At 39.8% G+C, this 22,647-nt stretch overlaps 1 protein-coding gene across 1 annotated transcript in view; it reads right to left on the reverse strand.

Annotated features, from left to right (window-relative positions):
• The window catches only part of LOC139765440 (general transcription factor 3C polypeptide 4-like), a 145,160-nt gene extending 123,019 nt beyond the window's left edge, over positions 1 to 22,141 (reverse strand). The window contains exons 1-2 of the mRNA XM_071692811.1: positions 22,081 to 22,141; positions 13,465 to 13,601 (exon numbers count right to left, since the gene is read on the reverse strand). Coding sequence (XP_071548912.1) covers positions 13,465 to 13,599 — 135 coding nt within the window. The 5' untranslated portion in view covers positions 13,600 to 13,601; positions 22,081 to 22,141. The remainder of the gene's footprint in view (positions 1 to 13,464; positions 13,602 to 22,080) is intronic.
• Positions 22,142 to 22,647: the final 506 nt, after the last annotated feature.

The following is a 22,647-nucleotide window of genomic DNA, read 5'->3' on the forward strand; positions in this document are numbered from 1 at the left end:
CACAGCTCCCTTTCCACACCCAGGCCCCACAAAACTTTCCATGGTTTACCCCTGACGCTTCACATGCCCTGGTTCAATCCACTGACAGCATGTCAACCCCGGTATATCACATCATTCCAATTCATTCTATTCCTTGCACGCCTTTCACCCTCCTGCATGTTCAGGCCCCGATTGCTCAAAATCTTTTTCACTAAATCCTTCCACCTCCAATTTGGTCTCCCATTTCTTGTTCCCTTCATCTCTGACACATATATCCTCTTTGTCAATCTTTCCTCACTCATTTCAATACACCCTCTTCTGTTCTCTCAACCACTTTCTTTTTATTACCACACATCTCTCTCTCTTGCCCTTTCATTACTTACTCAATCAAACCACCTCACACCACATATTGTCCTCAAACATCTCATTTCCAACACATCCACCAACCTCCACACAACCCTATCTATAGCCCATGCCTCACAACCATATAACATTGCTGGAACCACTATTCCTTCAAACATACCCATTTTTGCTCTGAGAAAACGTTCTCGCCTTCCACACATTCTTCAATGTTCCCATAACCTGAGCCCCGTCTCCCACCCTGTGATTCACTTCCGCTTTCATGGTTCCATCCGCTGCCAAATCCACTCCCAGACATCGAAAACAATTTACTTCCTCCAGTTTTTCTCCATTCAAACTTATCTCCCAACTGACTTGTCCCTCAAATCAAGAGAAAGGTGCAAGAGGTGAAAAAGAGGGCAAATGAGAGTTGGGGTGAGAGAGTATCATTAAATTTTAGGGAGAATAAAAAGATGTTCTGGAAGGAGGTAAATAAAGTGCGTAAGACAAGGGAACAAATGGAAACTTCAGTGAAGGGGGCTAATGGGGAGGTGATAACAAGTAGTGGTGATGTGAGAAGGAGATAGAGTGAGTATTTTGAAGGTTTGTTGAATGTGTTTGATAATAGAGTGGCAGATATAGAGTGTTTTGGTCGAGGTGGTGTGCAAAGTGAGAGGGTTAGGGTAAATGATTTGGTAAACAGAGAAGAGGTAGTAAAAGCTTTGCGGAAGATGAAAGCCAGCAAGGCAGCAGGTTTGGATGGTATTGCACTGGAATTTATTAAAAAAGGGGGTGACTGTATTGTTGACTAGTTGGCAAGGTTATTTAATGTATGTATGATTCATGGTGAGGTGCCTGAGGATTGGCAGAATGCATGCATAGTGCTATTGTATAAAGGCAAAGGGGATAAGAGTGAGTGCTCAAATTACAGAGGTATAAGTTTGTTGAGTATTCCTGGTAAATTATATGGGAGGGTATTGATTGAGAGGGTGAAGGCATGTACAAAGCATCAGATTGGGGAAGAGCAGTGTGGTTTCAGAAGTGGTATGGGATGTGTGGATCAGGTGTTTGGTTTGAAGAATGTATGTGAGAAATACTTAGAAAAACAAATGGATTTTATGTAGCATTTGGGGATCTGGAGAAGGCATATGATAGAGTTGATAGAGATGCTCTGTGGAAGGTACTAAGAGTATATGGTGTGGGAGGCAAGTTGTTTGAAGCAGTGAAAAGTTTTTAACGAGGATGTAAGGCATGTGTACGTGTAGGAAGAGAGGAAAATGATTGGTTCTCAGTGAATGTAAGTTTGCGGCAGGGGTGTGTGATGTCTCCAAGGTTGTTTAATTTGTTTATGGATGGGGTTGTTAGGGAGGTGAATGCAAGAGTTTTGGAAAGAGGGGCAAGTATGCAGTCTGTTGGGGATGAGAGAGCTTGGGAAGTGAGTCAGTTGTTGTTCACTGATGATACAGCGCTGGTGGCTGATTCATGTGAGAAACTGCAGAAACTGGTGACTGAGTTTGGTAAAGTGTGTGAAGGCAGAAAGTTAAGAGTAAATGTGAATTTGAGCAAGGTTATTAGGTACAGTAGGGTTGAGGGTCAAGTCAACTGGGAGGTAAGTTTGAATGGAGAAAAACTGGAGGAAGTAAAGTGTTTTAGATATCTGGGAGTTCTGGCAGCGGATGGAACCATGGAAGCGGAAGTGAATCATAGGGTGGGGGAGTGAGCGAAAATCCTGGGAGCTTTGAAGAATGTGTGGAAGTCGAGAACATTATCTCTGAAAGCAAAAATGGCTATGTTTGAAGGAATAGTGGTTCCAACAATGTTGTATGGTTGTGAGGCTTGGGCTATGGATAGAGTAGTGCGCAGGAGGGTGGATGTGCTGGAAATGAGATGTTTAAGGACAATATGTGGTGTGAGGTGGTTTGATTGAGTAAGTAATGTAAGGGTAAGAGAGATGTGTGGAAATAAGAAGAGCGCGGTTGAGAGAGCAGAAGAGGGTGTTTTGAAATGGTTTGGGCACATGGAGAGAATGAGTGAGGAAAGATTGTCCAAGAGGATATATGTGTCGGAGGTGGAGGGAACAAGGAGAAATGGGAGACCAAATTGGAGGTGGAAAGATGGAGTGAAAAAGATTTTGAGTGATCGAGGCCTGAACATGCAGGAGGGTGAAAGGCGGGCAAGGAATAGAGTGCTATCAATGGAGTGAATCAGGGCATGTGAAGCGTCTGGGGTAAACCATGGAAAGTTCTGTGGGGCCTGGATGTGGAAAGGGAGTTGTGGTTTCGGGCATTATTGCATGACAGCTAGAGACTGAGTGTGAATGAATGGGGCCTTTGTTGTCTTTTCCTAGCACTACCTCGCACACATGAGGACGGAGGGGAATGTTATTCCATGTGTGGCGGGGTGTCGATGGGAATGAATAAAGGCAGTGCGAATTGTGTGCATGTGTATATATGTATATGTCTGTGTGTGTATATGTGTACATTGAGATGTGTGGGTATGTATATTTGCGTGTGGGGACGTGTATGTATATACTTGTGTATGGGGGTGGGTTGGGCCATTTCTTTCGTCTGTTTCCTTGCGCTACCTCGCAAACGCGGGAGACAGCGACAAAGCAAAATAAAAATAAATAATATAATAAACTGCAAAAAGATAAGTTTCAAATGCACAGATCATCTAGGCTGTGGTGGGGTACAAATAAATACTTTCTGAAAATATTTCATTCACACTCTTTCTGAGTAAATCATATCAACCATGTACAGATAATAATGAGACTGAAGAGAGATCTACTAAGTTTTCCGTCTTGGTGAAAATTATCAAGTATTTCTAAGTTTCAATATTCCAATACTGCACTTAGACAAAATTAAACTTAGGAACAACTGCATATACAGTGCAATTTTTATATGGCTGCTGTATCCCAACAGTGATAGACAAAACAATCAACAATTACAATGACTACAAAGTTAAGACTGGAAAAGTGCCTTCTGTTTATAAAAACATTATCTTTTTGCTTATATACCATGTGTCATAAAGGCATTTTTTTAAATACAGAGCTCATTCATCTATCTAAGTCAATTATTAGCTTTGTATTTCTTTACTGTACCTATGTTCCTCTTATATTTTCATGGTTTTTCAAGCTTTTCATATAGTGAATTCTATTATCAAACCTTAAACTTCATACAGTTCTTAACTAAAAGTCATCTATAAATTTTATCATCAAAACATTTACACACCCAAATATTTTTGCATTCAATCTTGTCAATAGCTAAGGCTTAGAGTGAATTACAAAACCTTATAGAGAGGTAAAGTTCATGGGTAAGTTTTATTATCTTGTTCAAGTTAAAGATAACTACATTGCATCAAAATGAAATTTATGGGCATCCTGCTGCTTTTCTCTCTTGTCCTGCTGTTTTTCACGTCGATGTAGAATACCAATGATGGCAGCTACAAACAGGCATGTGCCAACAAGTGCTGCAGCAGTCATGAGCATTGCTTTGCTAGGTGTGATGAAAAGCTTGCTCACCCAAAGATCAGGATATTCCATGGGGTATGGAATCACAATCAGCTGTGAGTTAGGTATAATCTGGGTGAAACTGCTAGTGAGGGTATTAGAATTATTTCCTTTTGGGATTCCAACTTTCATCACCTCCACAAAGTTCCAGTTGCGTCCTAAACCAAAGACTGTGTATGGGAGCTGTAGGGCAAAGTGTGCTGTCTGAGCCAGCTGGGTAGCTCTTGAGCACTGAGTGTCTCCTACTGCAGTAGTAATAGAGTAAGTGATGGATGGGCCAGGCTGATTGGTACCATAATGAATATTTTTCAGTTGACAATCATCACCATAGCATCTGCCAGTAGGGATTAGTACCTGGCACGAAAGAAAACTATATAAAACCCTCTATAAATATGACCATGTTGAAATTACATTTGTGTCCTGTATTCATAAGTTTCTGCTCAAGTTTAAATAGTCATCTGCCTGCAGATATTGAATAACTTCTTAATAATAAAAACAAGACATTATTGACATAAGGATATTCGGTATACATATGTGTTCAATGGCAAGTTAAATAAAAATTATCTTTGAACTAACCTTAATAAAAACTGCATCATAATCACTGGCATCCTTGTAAACACTGAGGTGATATTTTCCATCAGCTGCTTTGCGCACTAATAGGACATCCAGTGTACCATCCTCTTGAAAGTCACAAAAAGTGCCTAACACTGTTTCTCCAAAGTCCTTAAACAAATTCCATTTAGGAGCAAACTTACGAGGATAATTGCAAGATCCATCTTCACACTTAACATTCTCCATCAGAATCACTTGAGCTTTCTCATTTTTATCAACAAGAGTGACTAGAAAATCAGGGTAACCATCCAAATTGAAATCACCAACACGTAAAGTGATGGTATCAGTGTATGAATAACGTACTGACTCAGAGGGGTATCCCCACATGTAACCTGATGGATCCTTGAAACTGACGTTCAATTCTGACCAACTTGAATTTTCAAAATCAAAGACAAAAACTGAACTCTTTTTACAATCTTTATCTTTGCACACTGGCAATAATGCTTCAATATTTCCATCCAAATTAACATCAGCAAATGATGTTTGGCCAACTATCATCATGTCTGTCAATGGCCTAACAGTCTTGTTATCCATAACAAAAGAGCCATTAACAGTGTTCCAAATCTCAAAACGTTCATCAGTAGTGACCCACAGGTCTGCTGCAAGATCATTATTCAGATCAATAAATGCATGGGAGCTTGGATGTTTAAGCCGTGGAAGACTATTTCCAATAATTTGTTCAGGCTTTGGTGGCTTTCTATCTGGACCAAACAACCAAAATGTTCTATTACTGGTTTCATTTTCTCCAAACAAGTCAGGGATCATATCCCCATTCACATCCATTACTAAAGGTTGTCCTGAAAGATTTAGTAATGGTGCATTTTCTGAACCACAGTCCAAGGTCATGTTAGGAAGATTACCCCACAGGACAAATACCTGATAAAGGTGCACTATACTTGGATTATATGACACAAGAAGCACATCCATTGCACCATTTCCATCAAAGTCTCCAGGTACAATGCTTCTTATATCAAGTTTTTTATAAGTGCATACTGGCCCTTCACCAGCACCAGGCTCACGCAGCAAAGGTGGTTCATTATGAGACATCAGTACCTTCACAGTTTTCCTATCCTCTGTTACTACAAACAAATCAGTTAATTTGTCTGAATTAAAATCTCCAAAAGCTGCTGGCAAGTAGTTGGTATTACCACCAAATACAAGATCTGTAATGTTTATTCCCCTTGATGGTGATAAGATCATCATCATCAACATGAAGCGAGACTGAAAAGTCTTATTAATCATTCCCATGATAAGGGATTTCACCTTGCACCTCACAAATGCAGCAGTCTAATGATTTCAAATCAAATTTTAAAATACAATTCTGTCTACAAAACTGTTTCTATGGCATTAGTATAAAGGCACACTTTTTGACATACTTTTCTCTCTTTTCCAGTTTTTCACAGAATTGCAACAATGTATGAAGATATTTCTGTAGAGGAAACTGATGCAATTCCCTCCTCAACAAGCCTGTGAAAAGAATAACATATAAAACCAAACTTGTCAGCCCAATAATACCTAAATTATGAGTATGCAAAATAATCTTAAAATTTTTTAGATCATATCACTATGTGTAATAGAGATTCATAATAAAAATCAGGATTAAAAATGAGTCTCTCATAAAGGTCTGAAAAATCTAAAAAGTCACTTAAAAAGATCAAACTAAATTCTTTTCTTTATCATTGATCACTTGTTCATTTTCATCTAAGATGATTTATCTGCGGTTTGACCAAACAACCTGTGGATGTCTCGCATTCTTTTCTTTATGTAAGAAAAAATGTGTCTTGAAGCATGGGAAACTTTCTCCCTAAGGAAGTGTCATGTGAGTTTGTGAGAGTCCTTAGGATCCCAGGAATTAAGAACTTTTAACCTTCTAACTTCTGGTGAGGTAACTGCCTCTCACCCACAACTAACTTCTGTTGAGATTACTGCCTCGAACCCACAGCTAACTTCTGGTGAGATTACTGCCTCAACCCCACAGCTAACTTCTGGTGAGGTACCTGCCTCTCACCCACTGATATCTTCTATCGAGGTTACTGTCTTTCACCCATGCCAACCTCTGATGAGGTAACTGCCTCTACACTACAGCTAACTTCTGGTAAGGTTACTGCCTCTCACCCACTGCCAGCTTCTGCTGAGGTAACTGCCTCTATACCATAGCTACCTTCTGGTGAGTTTACTGCCTTTTACTTACTGCTAACTTCTGGTGAAGTTACTGCCTCTCTACCACTGATAACCTCTGGTATCTACCTCTAACCCAGAGTTAACTTCTGGAGAGATTAACTGCCTCTCATCCACTGCCAATTTCTGCTGGTCAATGTCGGATACAACCGTCATAACACAATTACATCATCAATATCTTTGCACAGACACACAAACATACACCAAACAACAACAATTCTTATCACTGGATGATGAAATGCCTCTATTCTACTGCTTACTTCTGGCAAGGTAAATGCCTCTCACCCACTACCAACATGTGGTGAGGTAACTGCCTCTATACCACAGCTAACTTCGGGTGAGGTAACTGCCTCTCACCCACTATCAACTTCTAGTGAGGTAACTGCCTCTCACCCACTGCCAACTTTTAGTGATGAAACTGCTTCTCACCCACTGCCAACTTCTGGTGAGGTAACTGCTTCTAACCGAGAGCAAACTTGTGGTGAGGTTACTGCCTCTCACCCACTGCTAACTTCTGGTGAGGTAACAGCCTCTATACCACAGCTAACTTCTGGGGATGTTATTGCCTCTCACTCACAGCTAACTTCTGTTGAAGTAACTGCCTCTATACCACAGCTAACTTCTAGAGGGGTGAGGTAACTGGCTCTCACCCACCACTAACTTTTGGTGAAGTAACTGCCTCTCACGCACTGCTAACTTCTGATGAAGTAACTGCCTCTCACCCACTGCTAACTTCTTACGAGGTAACTGCTTCTATACCACAGCTAACTTCAGGTGAAATAACTGTCTCTCACCCACTGCCAACTTTTGGTGAAGTAACTGCCTCTAACACACTGCTAACTTCTGGTGAAGTAACTACCTCTCACACACTGCTAACTTCTGGTGAAGTAACTGCCTCTCACACACTGCTAACTTCTGGTGAAGTAACTGCCTCTCACCCATAGCTAACTGCTGGTGAAGTAACTGCCTCTATACCACTGCTAACTTCTGGTGAAGTAACTGCCTATCACCCACTGCTAACTTCTGGTAAAGTAGCTGCCTCTCACCCACTGCTAACTTCTGGTGAAGTAACTGCCTATCACCCACTGCTAACTTCTGGTAAAGTAGCTGCCTCTCACCCACTGCTAACTTCTGGTGAAGTAACTGCCTCTCACACACTGCTAACTTCTGGAAGTAACTGCCTCTCACCCACTGCTAACTTGTGGTAAAGTAACTGTCTCTCACCGACCGCTAACTTCTGAAGTAACTGCCTCTCACACACTGCTAATTTCTGGTGAAGTAACTGCCTCTCACCCACAGCTAACTTCTGGTAAAGTAACTGCCTCTCATTCACCGCTAACTTCTGGTGAGGTAACTGCCTCTAGCCCAATGCTAATTTAGAGAAACATAAGAATTTGCACTGAGCATTCATGGATGTGTAGAAAGTATATGACAGGACTGACAGAGAGACCCTATGGAAGGTCTTATTAATATATGGTGAGTGAGGAAAGCTCCTGGAAGCAGTAAGAAGTTTTTATCAAGAGAGTAAGGTATGTGTGTGAGTGGGTAGAGAGGAGAGTGAGTGGTTCCAGGTGAAGGTTGATCTATGGCAAGGGTGTGTGATGTCACCATGGCTGTTTAATTTGTTTATGAATGGGGAGGTTAGGGAGGTTAATGCAAGGGTCTTGGAGAGAGGGGCAAGTATGCAGACTGTAGAGAGGAGGAGGGGGGCCTGGGAAGTAAGTCATTTGTTGTTTGCACTGATAGCTGATTTGAGAGAAAAACTAGATAAATTGGTGACTGAGTTGAGGAGTGTGTGTGAAAGAAGGATCTTAAGAGTAAATGTGAGCAAAAGTAAAGTTATTAGGTTTAGTAGGGCAAAGGGACAGAATGGTTGGCATGTCAGTTTGAATTAAAGTTATTAGGTTTAGTAGGGCAAAGGGACAGAACGGTTGACATGCGAGTTTGAATTGAGAAAATTTGGAGGAAGAAGTGTTTTAGATACCTTAGGGGGTTGGCAGTGAATGGAACCCAGCAATATTGTATGGATGCAAGGCATGGACTAACAATGTGTGGAGGGGGTGGATGTGTTGGAAATGAATGATGACAGTATGTTGGGTGACACAATTTGACAAGAAGGGTAAGAAGGAGGTGAGGTAATAAAGAATGTGGCTGAGAGAGCTAAGGAGGGTGTGCTGATAAAGTTTGGACATGAGAGCATGAGTGAGTAGAGGTTGACAAAGAGGATATACGTGTTCAGAAGTGGATGGGACATGAAGGGGGAGGCTAAATCAAAGATGAAAAGATGGACTGAAAAATATTTTGAGTGTCTGGGGTCTGAACATGCAGGGGGAGGGGGGGATGCATGGGAGAAAGAGAGCTGGAACAATGTATTGACATGCTGTTAACAGACTGAAGCAGGACATGTGAAGCAGCTGGAGGAAACCATGGAAACATCTGTGGGGCTTCGTTGTGGACAGAGAGCTGTTGACCAATTTCTATGAAAGAGCCTTGGTGTTAACAAGGATCTTTCTAAAGGCTCCTGCTGCCTAAGGCTGTGCTATTTCCAGGGGCAGAAAAACGTAACTTCCTTTGGAGTGAGAAATTCTTTGACGAGACTATACTCCAAATGATACAGCTTCACTAAAGGTGCTACTAGACCCTGCTTGCTTGAAGTTATACGAGTGAAAAATCACTTTTGGCAAGGTTGTATTATTATCAGTTGATGAAACAGATCATAGTGTCGTGAAACAACATTTTGCTTCAAAGATCATCCTGATAAAGTACTGAGAGGAATGAGGAAAGGAAGAGTGTTTTGGGAGATGAGTGAGGACATCAAAAATTTTGATGCAATGGACTGAGTATAAGTCATGGGTGATTTGAATGCAAGAGAGGGTGATGTGGCAACTTAGGGTACAAATGAGGGGCATGGGGTACTCTGTACTACAAACAATAATTGTGAACATCTTGCAGAGTGCTAAAAAATGAGAGGTGACTGGAAATACCTACTTTAAAAACAGACACATACAATAGTATATGTGGGTGTGTGGTGATGTTTGTAGGTTGGCTTTACTGGATTACGTATAAATCAATAGGTGTGCTAAACAAATTTTTGAATGTACATGCTTTGAGCAGATTTGCCCTTTTTTTGGTGGTGGCAAGGATGAAAGTTTGTAAAGGCTCTAAGAAAAGAGGAAATGATACGGGTGGGAAGAGGAGGTGAAAGTGAGTGAATTTGGAAAGATGCTTGTATGGATAGATACCAGGAGAGACTGTCAAGAACGGCAAAAAGTGATAGTAAACAAAACTAAGGAGTAGGGGAGAAAGGGGAGGTATTTGGGGAAGCAGTGCTTACATACAGAAGTATGTGGCACTTAGATGATGGAATGTGGGCATGGTTTGGACACATGGAGAGAAGAGTGAGGAAAGATTGACAAAGACGATATATGTCTCAGAGGTGGAGGGAACCAGGAGAAGCAGGAGACCAAAGTGGACGTGAAACAATGGAGTGAAAAAGATTTTGAGAGATTACAGCCTGAACATACAGGAGGGTGAAAGGCGTGCAAGGAATAGAGTGAATTTGAACGATGTGGTATACCCACCCCCATACACATGTATATACATACACGTCCACACACGCAAATATACATACCTATACATCTCAATGTACACATATATATACACACACAGACACATACATATATACCCATGCACACAATTCACACTGTCTGCCTTTATTCATTCCCATCACCACCCTGCCACACATGGAATAACAACATCCTCCCCCTTCATGTGTGCGAGATAGTGCTAGGAAAAGACAACAAAGGCCCCATTCGTTCACACTCAGTCTCTAGCTGTCATGTAATAATGCACCGAAACCACAGCTCCCTTTCCACATCCAGGCCCCACACAACTTTCCATGGTTTACCCCAGACGCTTCACATGCCCCGGTTCAATCCATTGACAGCATGTCGACCCCGGTATACCACATCGTTCCAATTCACTCTATTCCTTGCACGCCTTTCACCCTCCTGCATGTTCAGGCCCCAACCACTCAAAAATCTTTTTCACTCCATCTTTCCACCTCCAATTTGGTCTCCCACTTCTACTCGTTCCCTCCACCTCTGACAAATATATCCTCTTGGTCAATCTTTCCTCACTCATTCTCTCCATGTGACCAAACCATTTCAAAACACCCTCTTCTGCTCTCTCAACCACACTTTTTATTACCACACATCTCTCTCACCCTTACATCACTTACTCGATCAAACCACCTCACACCACATATTGTCCTCAAACATCTCATTTCCAGCACATCCACCCTCCTTCGCGCAGCTCTATCCATAGCCCATGCCTCGCAACCATACAACATTGTTGGAACCACTATTCCTTCAAACATACCCATTTTTGCTTTCTGAGATAATGTTCTTGACTTCCAAACATTCTTCAAGGCTCCCAGAATTTTTGCCCCCTCCCCCACCCTATGATTCACTTCCGCTTCCATGGTTCCATCCGCTGCCAAATCCACTCCCAGATATCTAAAACACTTCACTTCCTCCAGTTTTTCTCCTTTCAAACTTACCTCCCAATTTACTTGACCCTCAACCCTACTGTACCTAATAACCTTACTCTTATTCACATTTACTCTCAACTTTCTTCTTTCACACACTTTACCAAACTCAGTCACTAGCTTCTGCAGTTTCTCACATGAATCAGCCACCAGCGCTGTATCATCAGCGAACAACAACTGACTCACTTCCCAAGCTCTCTCATCCACAATAGCCTGCATACTTGCACTTCTCTCCAAAACTCTTGCATTCACCTCCCTAGCAACCCCATCCATAAACAAATTAAACAACCATGGAGACATCACGCACCCCTACCGAAAACCAACAGTCAATGAGAACCAATCACTTTCCTCTCTTCCTACTTGTACACATGCCTTACATCCTCGATAAAAACTTTTCACTGCTTCTAACAACTTGCCTCCCACGCCATATAATCTTAAAACCTTCCACAGAGCATCTCTATCAACTCTATCATATGCCTTCTCCAGATCCATAAATGCTACATACAAATCCTTTTGTTTTTCTAAGTATTTCTCACATACATTCTTCAAAGCAAACACCTGATCCATACATCCTCTACCATTTCTGAAACCACACTGCTCTTCCCCAATCTGATGCTCTGCACATGCCTTCATCCTCTCAATCAATACCCTCCCATATAATTTCCCAGGAATACTCAACAAACTTATACCTCTGTAATTTGAGCACTCACTTTTATCCCCTTTGCCTTTGTACAATGGCATTCCACCAATGCTCAGGATCCTCACCATGAGTCATACATACATTAAATAACCTTACCAACCAGTCAACAATACAGTCACCCCCTTCCTTAATAAACTCCACTAAAATACCATCCAAACCCACTGCCTTGCTGGCTTAATTATCTGTAATGAACTTTCTTGTGTAGGTAAAACACACTAAAAATATGCATAGTGGCAATTCACGCTGACCCTACTACAAAACTTGTACACATTATCAATGTGATATCAGTGGATGAAATATACTTTTGAAGTGATTTCTTTCATTCTTATATGAATATCTCTGAAATTAAAGGGCCATAAACATTACTCATCCTTGAAAACTTGATTCACAGGCATTGAAAGTACACCTAACTGAAGTGGAAAGGGGTTAAGTAATTGGGTTTAGTGCTTTGCAAACAGCACAAAGAAATAGGAAATATATGAGAGAACTATCAAAGAGAAAATTATTAAATCATTAGGAAGAACTATGATTGGAGTAAATGTAACTTCCATAAAGCTCTTCAGAGCATTCAAGAATATTCCATGAACACCATAAAGAGTCAGAACTTTTCAGAGTGCTTACCTATTTACTTTATCCAATGCTTTTATAACCTTTAAATACTGCATAGTGATACAGTTGTACCTCTCTAATCCGGTGCTCTGTCGTCCAGCAACTCCCAAGGTCTGGCACATTTTGAATCAGCCACCATTAGTTTTTAGTGCGTGGATCTGTCGCCAAGGCTGCACTGTTATAAGCGCTAAGGTTCCAAAATCTGTTTACTATACAGCCAAGCTAATTAACGGTCCTATTAATTTCTTATATTCAGCTGTATTTCAGCCCTTCAGGATGTCATCCAAGAGACCAAGAAGTGCAAAAGATGGTGCTAGTGCTAATAAGCATAAATCATTACCTTTGGTTACTAAAAAAATTAGATAAAGGAACTTCTATAAGGATTTTGTGCGAGTATTATGAGATCGGATCATCAACTTTATATGACTTAGGGGTCAATTTCTGTTTTCCAATGTTTTCTGTGGTCTGGCAATGGCCAGGTCCCATGGTTGCCAGATCAAAGAGGTACAACCTGTACATCTTTTATAATGCTTCATTGTAGTATATCTTTTGTAATGCTGCACTGACACATCTTATATATACAATGTTACAACTCTCAAGAGTCAAAAGATCCCGTCATTCAAACATAATGTTGTTTTGCTTCTCTTAATGCAATAACTATTCAACAAAGTTCTGCTACTACAGCATACAAAGTACCATCAACATCCCTACAACCATTCAGCATAGTTCTGCTACAACAGCACAGTACATCAACATCCCTACAATTTTCCAACAAGGCAATGTCTACTCCTTTAATCCAACGCACTTCTTTCGCACAGTAAAATTCCCATGTTTCCAGATACCCAAATGAAAAAAAAATCAGTTTAGCACTAACATGATGGCAAATGCTATTCTTTCTACCCTTGTCATATTACACATAAAATTTTATAATATCTTTAGTATATAATATCTATAATGAGAATTAAAACATGGTTAGAGTAATATACTTACAAAGATGTATGTGCCAAGCTGTGTGACAATGGCTATGATGTTGTCCTCTGACCAGATCATTGGAGACCGCACCAATACTGTAATTGCTATGGGGATGCCTTGAACCAACTGACGTACTTCAATTTTTTCAATCATGCCTACGTAAAATATGATGGCTAGAGTAAAATGTATTAAAAGATGTTTAAGTCATTTATGCATACACATTCACTAAAAAAATCTATTTTTCTTTACTTCCTTAAGATCTAATGCAGAGACCAAGCAATCAACTTTAACAGCCAATGAGTTTTCAGTGTAAGGGAATAAAAATCTCCTTGAAACCTAAATGAAGTTGTGGGGCTCAGCAAAGATGTATGGTAACATCAAGTAACACCAACATGACTGGAAGTATATGAGAATAGTGTATCTTTCCCTCCATTACCCAGTGTGTAAAGTCTCATTCATACACATTTAACTCTTTGACATCAGCTTCTAAGAAGAAAGGGTATGTTTCACTCATGTGGTAAGCATCAGAACAGGCTAATATGACTGCCCTTGCCCAGCCCATTACCAAAGCCCAAGAGAACCACCTTGGGCCTTATTGTCAACTCTGATTTCTGGTCGCTTAATTACCCTCCCCCTCAAATTAACCACCCCAATACCTAATACCTGCTTCTTGTCAGGATAATCCAGTTAAATGTCACTGTTTCATGCTTAGACTACTGTCTGTATTTTGTCTAATTTCAGCTAAACTACCAAGTCCTGCAACAACAGTCAAACATTTGAACACATGATGTATTTTCCTTAACTTAGTATGATCATAAGCATGACAAAAGAAATTTTTCAGTGAATATTGGTAAATCAAGTTAATGAAATATGCAAACTTATGAAAAAAAATTGTCTATATCTTAGATACTGTTTACCCTGGTATGAAAAACAAAACATACATAAGAAGCAACATGGAAGTAATACAAAACCAATTTACAGCAACACTATATTGAATAGTATAATTATAAATCATTCACAATATTATTTTAATAATCATGTGTTTGATTACCTGCATCACCAAAGTATTACATGAAAATTGTTAAGCAGATGAAAAAAACCTGTATCATATATATTCTATGTTATTCTGTCTTTATTTTATATTGTACAGAACTTCATCAACTTCATCAAACAGAATGAGCATCTACCCTAAGGTCATGGAGCCCATGAGGGGGCTTATTACCAGAGCTCAGGCTCAGCCCTCCACCCAGCCCACTCTTAAATAAACGTTTTCCACACATACAACACCAACAAAGCCTCCTTTCAATAAAAAGAAATGTGGCAAATCAATAAACACACAAATAGACATATTTTATGAAAATGGAACTTACAAATGATTCAAAATTTCTTAAATACCCAGTGTTTTTCCAATATGGCAACAGACTTGGTTTACCTTATAATTTTGTTCTGTATAATAAAAAAGGCAAAGGGGATGCAAGTGAGTGTTCAAATTAGTGATGTATAAGTTTGTTGAGTATTCCTGGGAAATTGTATGGGAGGGTATTGATAGAGAGGGTGAAGCCATGTACAGAGCATCAGACAGGGGAAGAGCAGTGTGGTCTCAGAAGTGGTAGAGGATGTGTGGATCACGTTTTTGCTTTGAAGAACGTATGTGAGAAATACTTAGAAAAACAGATGGATTTCCATGTAGCATTTATGGATCTGAAGAAGACATATGATAGAGCTGATAGAGATGCTCTGTGGAAGGTATTAAGAGTATATGGTGTGGGAGGCAAGTTGCTAGAAGCCGTGAAAAGTTTTAATCGAGGATGTAAGGCATGTGTACGAGTAGGAAGAGAGGAAAGTGACTGGTTCCCAGGATATGTCGGTTTGCAGCAGGGGCGCATGATGTCTCCATGGTTGTTTAATTTGTTTATGGATGGGGTTGTTGAGAGGTGAATGCAAGAGTTTTGGAGAGAGGGGAAAGTATGCAGTCTGTTCTAGATGAGAGAGCTTGGGAAGTGAGTCAGTTGTTGTTTGCTGATGATACAGCGCTCGTGGCTGATTCAGGTGAGAAACTGCAGAAGCTGGAGACTAAGTTTGGTAAAGTGTGTGAAAGAAGAAAGCTGAAAGCTGAAAGTAAATGTGAATAAGAGCAAGGTTATTAGGTACAGTAGGGTTGAGGGCCAAGTCAAGTGGGAGGTAAGTTTGAATGGAGAAAAACTGGAGGAAGTGAAGTGTTTTAGATATCTGGGAGTGGATTTGGCAGTGGATGGAACCATGGAAACAGAAGTGAGTCACAGGGTGGGGGAGGGGGCAAAAAGAGAGAATGAGTGAGGAAAGACTGACAAAGAGGATATATGTGTCAGAGGTGGAGGGAAGACCAAATTGGAGGTGGAAGGATGGAGTGAAAAAGATTTTGAGCGATCAGGGCCTGAACATACAGGAGGGTGAAAGGCATGCAAGGAATAGAGCGAATTGGATCAATGTGTATACCAGGATCAACATGGTGTTGATGGATTGAACCAGGGCATGTGAAGTGTCTGGGGTAAACCATGGAAAGTTGTGTGGGGCCTGGATGTGGAAAGGGAGCTGTGGTTTCGGTGCATTATACATGACAGCTAGAGACTGAGTGTGAACAAATGTGGCCTTTGTTGTCTTTTCCTAGCACTACCTTGCACACGTGCAGGTTCTGCAGTTTCTCACATGAATCAGCCACCACCGCTATATCATCAGCGAACAACAACTGACTCACTTCCCAAGCCCTCTCATCTGCAACAGACTGCATAATTTCCCCTCTCTCCAAAACTCTTGCATTCACTTTCCTAACATCCCCATCCATAAACAAATTAAACAACCATAGAAACATCATGCACCCCTGCCGCAAACCTACATTCACTGAGAACAAATCACTTTCCTCTCTTCCTACTCGTATACATGCCTTACATCCTCGATAAAAACTTTTCACTGCTTCTAACAATTTGCCTCCCACACCTTATACTCTTAATACCTTCCACAGAGCATCTCTATCAACTCTATCATATGCCTTCTCCAGATCCATAAATGCTACATACAAATCCATCTGTTTTTCTAAGTATTTCTCACATACATTCTTCAAAGCAAACACCTGATCCACGCATCCTTTAAAACTTATGAAACCACACTGCTCTTCCCTAATCTGATGCTCTGTGCATGCCTTCACCCTCTCATTCAATACCCTCCAATATAATTTCCCAGGAATACTCAACAAACTTTTTTTTTTTTTTTTCAAACTATTCGCCATTTCCCGCGTTAGCGAGGTAGCATTAAGAACAGAGGACTGGGCCTTTGAGGGAACATCCTAACCTGGCCCCCTTCTCTGTTCCTTCTTTTGGAAAAAAAAAAAGAGAGGGGAGGATTTCCAGCCACCCGCTCCCTCCCCTTTTAGTCGCCTTCTACGACACGCAGGGAATACGTGGGAAGTATTCTTTCTCCCCTAACCCCAGGGATAACTCAACAAACTTATACCTCTGTAATTTGAACACTCACCTTTATCCCCTCTGCCTTTGTACAATGGCACTATGCATCCATTCTGCCAATCCTCAGGCACTTCATGAGCCATACATACACTGAATATCCTCACCAACCAGTCAACAACACAGTCAACCCTTTTTTAATAAATTCCACTGCCGGCTTTCATCTTCCGCAAAGCTTTCATTACCTCTTCTCTGTTTACCAAATCATTCTCCCTGTCCCTCTCACTTCGCACACCACCTCGACCAAAACACCATATATCTGCCACTCTATCATCAAACATTAAAAAGCCTTCAAAATACTCACTCCATCTCCTTCTCACATCACCATTACTTGTTATTACCTTCCCATTAGCCCCCTTCACCGATGTTCCTATTTGTTCTCTTGTCTTACGCACTTTACTTACCTCCTTCCAAAACACCTTTTTATTCTCCCTAAAATTCAATGATACTCTCTCACCCCAACTCTCATTTGCCCTCTTTTTCACCTCTTGCACCTTTCTCTTGACCTCCTGCCTCTTTCTTTTATACATCTCCCAGTCATTTGCACTATTTCCCTGCAAAAATCGACTAAATGCCTCTCTCTTCTCTTTCACTAATAATTTCAATTCTCCATCCCACCACTCAGTACCCTTTCTAATCTGCCCACCTCCCACACTTCTCATGCCACAAGCATCTTTTGCACAAGCCATCACTGCTCCCCTAAATACATCCAATTCCTCCCCCACTCCCTTTACGTCATTTGCTCTCACCTTTTTCCATTCTGCACTCAGTCTTTCCAGGTACTTCCTCACACAAGTCTCCTTCCTAAGCTCACTTAATCTCACCACTCTCTTCACCCCAACATTCTCTCTTCTTTTCTGAAAACCTCTATAAATCTTCACCTTCGCCTCCACAAGATAATGATCAGACATCCCTCCAGTTGCACCTCTCAGCACATTAACATCCAAACGTCTCTCTGTCATGCGCCTATCAATGAACACATAATCCAATAATGCTCTCTTCCCATCTCTCCTACTTACATACATATACTTATGCATATCTCTCTTTTTAAACCAGGTTTTCCCAATCACCAGTCCTTTTTCAGCACAAAAATCTACAAGCTCTTCACCATTTCCATTTACAACACTAAACACCTCAAGTACACCAGTCATTCCCTCAACTGCCACATTAGTCACCTTTGCATTCAAATCACCCATCACTAAAACCCGGTCTCGTGCATCAAAACTGCTAACACACTCACTCAGCTGCTCCCAAAACACTTGCCTCTCATGATCTTTCTTCTCATGCTCAGGTGCATTGGAACCAATAATCACCCATCTCTCTCCATCCACTTTCAGTTTTACTCATATCAATCTTGAGTTTACTTTCGTACACTCTATCACATACTCCTACAACTCCTGATTCAGGAATAGTGCTACTCCTTCCTTTGCTCTTGTCCTCTCACCAACCCCTGACTTTACTCCCAAAGCATTTCCAAACCACTCTTCCCCTTTACCCTTGAGCTTTGTTTCACTCAGAGCCAAAACATTCAGGTTCCTTTCCTTAAACATACTACCTATCTCTCCTTTTTTCTCATCTTGGTTACATCCACACACATTTAGACAACCCAATCTGAGCCTTTGAGGAGGATGAGCACTTCATGCATGACTCTCTATGAGAAAGAGAACTACTCCCAAGCCTGAAACTTATGGCACTCCACTTGTTACATCAACCATTGAGTCATGACCTTTATCCGCAACTACTATGTTTATAGCCAGTCAAGCACTCCACTTGTCACATCAACCATTCTGAGTCATGACCTTTAACCGCAGCTATGTTTATAGCCAGTCAACCAATTTCCTATCAACTGAAGTACACTCCCATCAATGATGTGTAAAAATTTTTGTTTGTAACCTTTGATGTGGAACCTTACCAAAAGCTTTTCGAAAACCTAGATAGATAACATACTGCTTTATTCTAACATAAATGTTGATTACATCACAAGAAACTAAGAATAATTGAGAAGAGCGATTTCATCCAAAAATCTTGTTAGGAAATGTAAAGTGATGGTCCTCAAAAGGCTTACAATCCCATCTCAAATGATGGTTTCCATAAATTATCCAACTACAGGCGTTATGCTACTGGGACAATAATATACGGGCAGAGATTTGTTGCTTTTTTTAATATTGGTGCTACATAAACAAATTTCAATTCATGTGGCACTTTTATGCAGTAAGCAACTTATTGAGAAGGGCAGTCCAGCACTTAACTATCTCATTTCTTTGCCTCTTTCACTGTTTTCCGATAAAACTTATCAGGGTGTATCTTATTTATTTTCATTGTTCATTGCTGAAAAGTGAATCTATGATAAATTACCAAAATCACTTTTAGGATGCAATGAAACATCCCTCCTGTGATGCAGACTGTGTAATGGAATGAAAAACCAAATGGATCAGATTTAATCTGAAATGTACAAAATCATAATTATTGATAGACATGGCATCTCTTATGCATTTAGGAAACTCCAATTAAGTCCTTCACAACTTTGTTAACATCTCTAACCTTATAATGCATGACAACATACTTTAGATATCTAAATTTGCGTCTTCTCTAAAATAAAAATTTTTTTCAATACTAGACTGTATACTTCATCTTTAGCATTTCAAATGTGAGGTTAAACTGTTTTTATAATGTTTCATTTTACTTTATTGTTATTAATCAACACAAATATTCTCGCTCCCTCATACCCTTTTTCACTATCAAGTTATTATAAAATATATAATAATAGTAATCACAACTAGCTCCAGGAAAATTGTTAATTTCAAGTGTATTACATAGTTACTTCCGATCACAGAAATACCAGTGAAGCCTGCTTGACAGCATTCTAATCTTGAGTATTGAACAATACCAGTGAAGCCTGCTTGACAGCATTCTAATCTCAGGTACTGAACAATACCAGTGAAGCCTGCTTGACAGCATTCTAATCTCGAGTATTGAACAATACCAGTGAAGCCTGCTTGACAGCATTCTAATCTCGAGTATTGAACAATACCAGTGAAGCCTGCTTGACAGCATTCTAATCTCGAGTATTGAACAATACCAGATAAGGTGATAATGATTGTGTATAACAAGGAAATCAAAGTAGGTGGTATAAGAGTAAGTTATTAACAATACCTATTAAGATCTATCCTCATCTATTAGCAAATTGATAATATACGTAAACCATCATTATATTAATTTGCAGCCAGGGATGACAGTATCATTTGTATGTTGTCATCCAGCAGGATAATGGTTGTTCATTATCATAAGCAGGACTGGTATACTGGAAATTAAAAGACATCTCAACCTCTAAGTAGATTAGGTTAGGTTAGGTTAGGTTAGATTAGGTTAGGTTAGGTTAGGTTAGGTTAGATTAGGTTAGGTTAGGTTAGGTTAGGTTAGGTTAGGTTTAGATTAGGTTAGGTTAGGTTAGGTTAGATTAGATTAGGTTAGGTTAGGTTAGATTAGGTTAGGTTAGATTAGGTTAGGTTAGGTTAGGTTAGGTTAGATTAGGTTAGGTTAGGTTAGGTTAAATGTATACAATGCTATTGCCACAACTGACATTAATGAACCTTATATTTTCCTAGATATTCCAATGTCACTTCATTCAATATTGATGAGGAAGATATAAGGCCTTGTCGTCACATTGCTAAGGAAAATGAAACATATACAAGACCAAACTATCCCTTCCCAGAGGTAGTGTTAATGTACATCAGCTCAGCTGATAATTGTGGATTTAATGGTCATAACTGGCCACTCGAACTGCTTGGTCATGTTTAATACAAGTGGAACCATCAAGGCAGACCTCCGGAGACACTGTGGTTATCATGATCATTATCAACCATGCTAGGCAATATTGTCACTACACACAATGATCATTGTTGGTGTGAGTGTAGGAGGCTGAGGTGGCCAGACCACCTTACTCATCATCACCATACTATATATATAATCCTCCTCCTACTACTACTACTACTCATCATGACCATACTATATATATAATCCTCCTCCTCCTACTACTACTACTCATCATCACCATACTATATATATAATCCTCCTCCTCCTCCTACTACTACTCATCATCACCATACTATATATATAATCCTCCTCCTCCTCCTACTACTACTCATCATCACCATACTATATATATAATCCTCCTCCTACTACTACTACTACTCATCATCACCATACTATATATATAATCCTCCTCCTCCTACTACTACTACTCATCATCACCATACTATATATATAATCCTCCTCCTACTACTACTACTACTCATCATCACCATACTATATATATAATCCTCCTCCTACTACTACTACTACTCATCATCACCATACTATATATATAATCCTCCTCCTCCTACTACTACTACTCATCATCACCATACTATATATATAATCCTCCTCCTCCTACTACTACTACTCATCATCACCATACTATATATATAATCCTCCTCCTCCTACTACTACTACTCATCATCACCATACTATATATATAATCCTCCTCCTCCTACTACTACTACTCATCATCACCATACTATATATATAATCCTCCTCCTCCTCCTACTACTACTCATCATCACCATACTATATATATAATCCTCCTCCTCCTACTACTACTACTCATCATCACCATACTATATATATAATCCTCCTCCTCCTACTACTACTACTCATCATCACCATACTATATATATAATCCTCCTCCTACTACTACTACTACTCATCATCACCATACTATATATATAATCCTCCTCCTCCTACTACTACTACTCATCATCACCATACTATATATATAATCCTCCTCCTCCTACTACTACTACTCATCATCACCATACTATATATATAATCCTCCTCCTCCTACTACTACTACTCATCATCACCATACTATATATATAATCCTCCTCCTCCTACTACTACTACTCATCATCACCATACTATATATATAATCCTCCTCCTCCTACTACTACTACTCATCATCACCATACTATATATATAATCCTCCTCCTCCTACTACTACTACTCATCATCACCATACTATATATATAATCCTCCTCCTCCTCCTACTTCTCATCAACAACAAATATAAATAAGACACAAGCTGTAACTGAGCGCCATTTACCTGGTGTTGTTGTGTACGTAATGATGTGTGGCTCAACGTTGCCACCACCACCACTGGCCACACCTGCAGTATTACCAACACATCTTTACTACAATATTGACCACAAACTTTACTACAATATTGACCACAAACTTTACTACGATATTGACCACAAACTTTACTACAATATTAACCTCAAACTTTACTACAATATTAACCACAAACTTTACTACAATATTGACCACAAACTTTACTACAATATTGACCACAAACTTTACTACAATATTAACCACAAACTTTACTACAATATTAACCACAAACTTTACTACAATATTAACCACAAACTTTACTACAATATTAACCACAAACTTTACTACAATATTGACCACAAACTTTACTACAATATTAACCACAAACTTTACTACAATATTACCTCAAACTTTACTACAATATTGACCACAAACTTTACTACAATATTAACCACAAACTTTACTACAATATTAACCACAAACTTTACTACAATATTAACCTCAACTTTACAATATTGACCACAAACTTTACTACAATATTAACCAAAAACTTTACTAC

Source organism: Panulirus ornatus, chromosome 55, assembly GCF_036320965.1.
Source record: "Panulirus ornatus isolate Po-2019 chromosome 55, ASM3632096v1, whole genome shotgun sequence".
Classification (NCBI taxonomy): domain Eukaryota; kingdom Metazoa; phylum Arthropoda; class Malacostraca; order Decapoda; family Palinuridae; genus Panulirus; species Panulirus ornatus.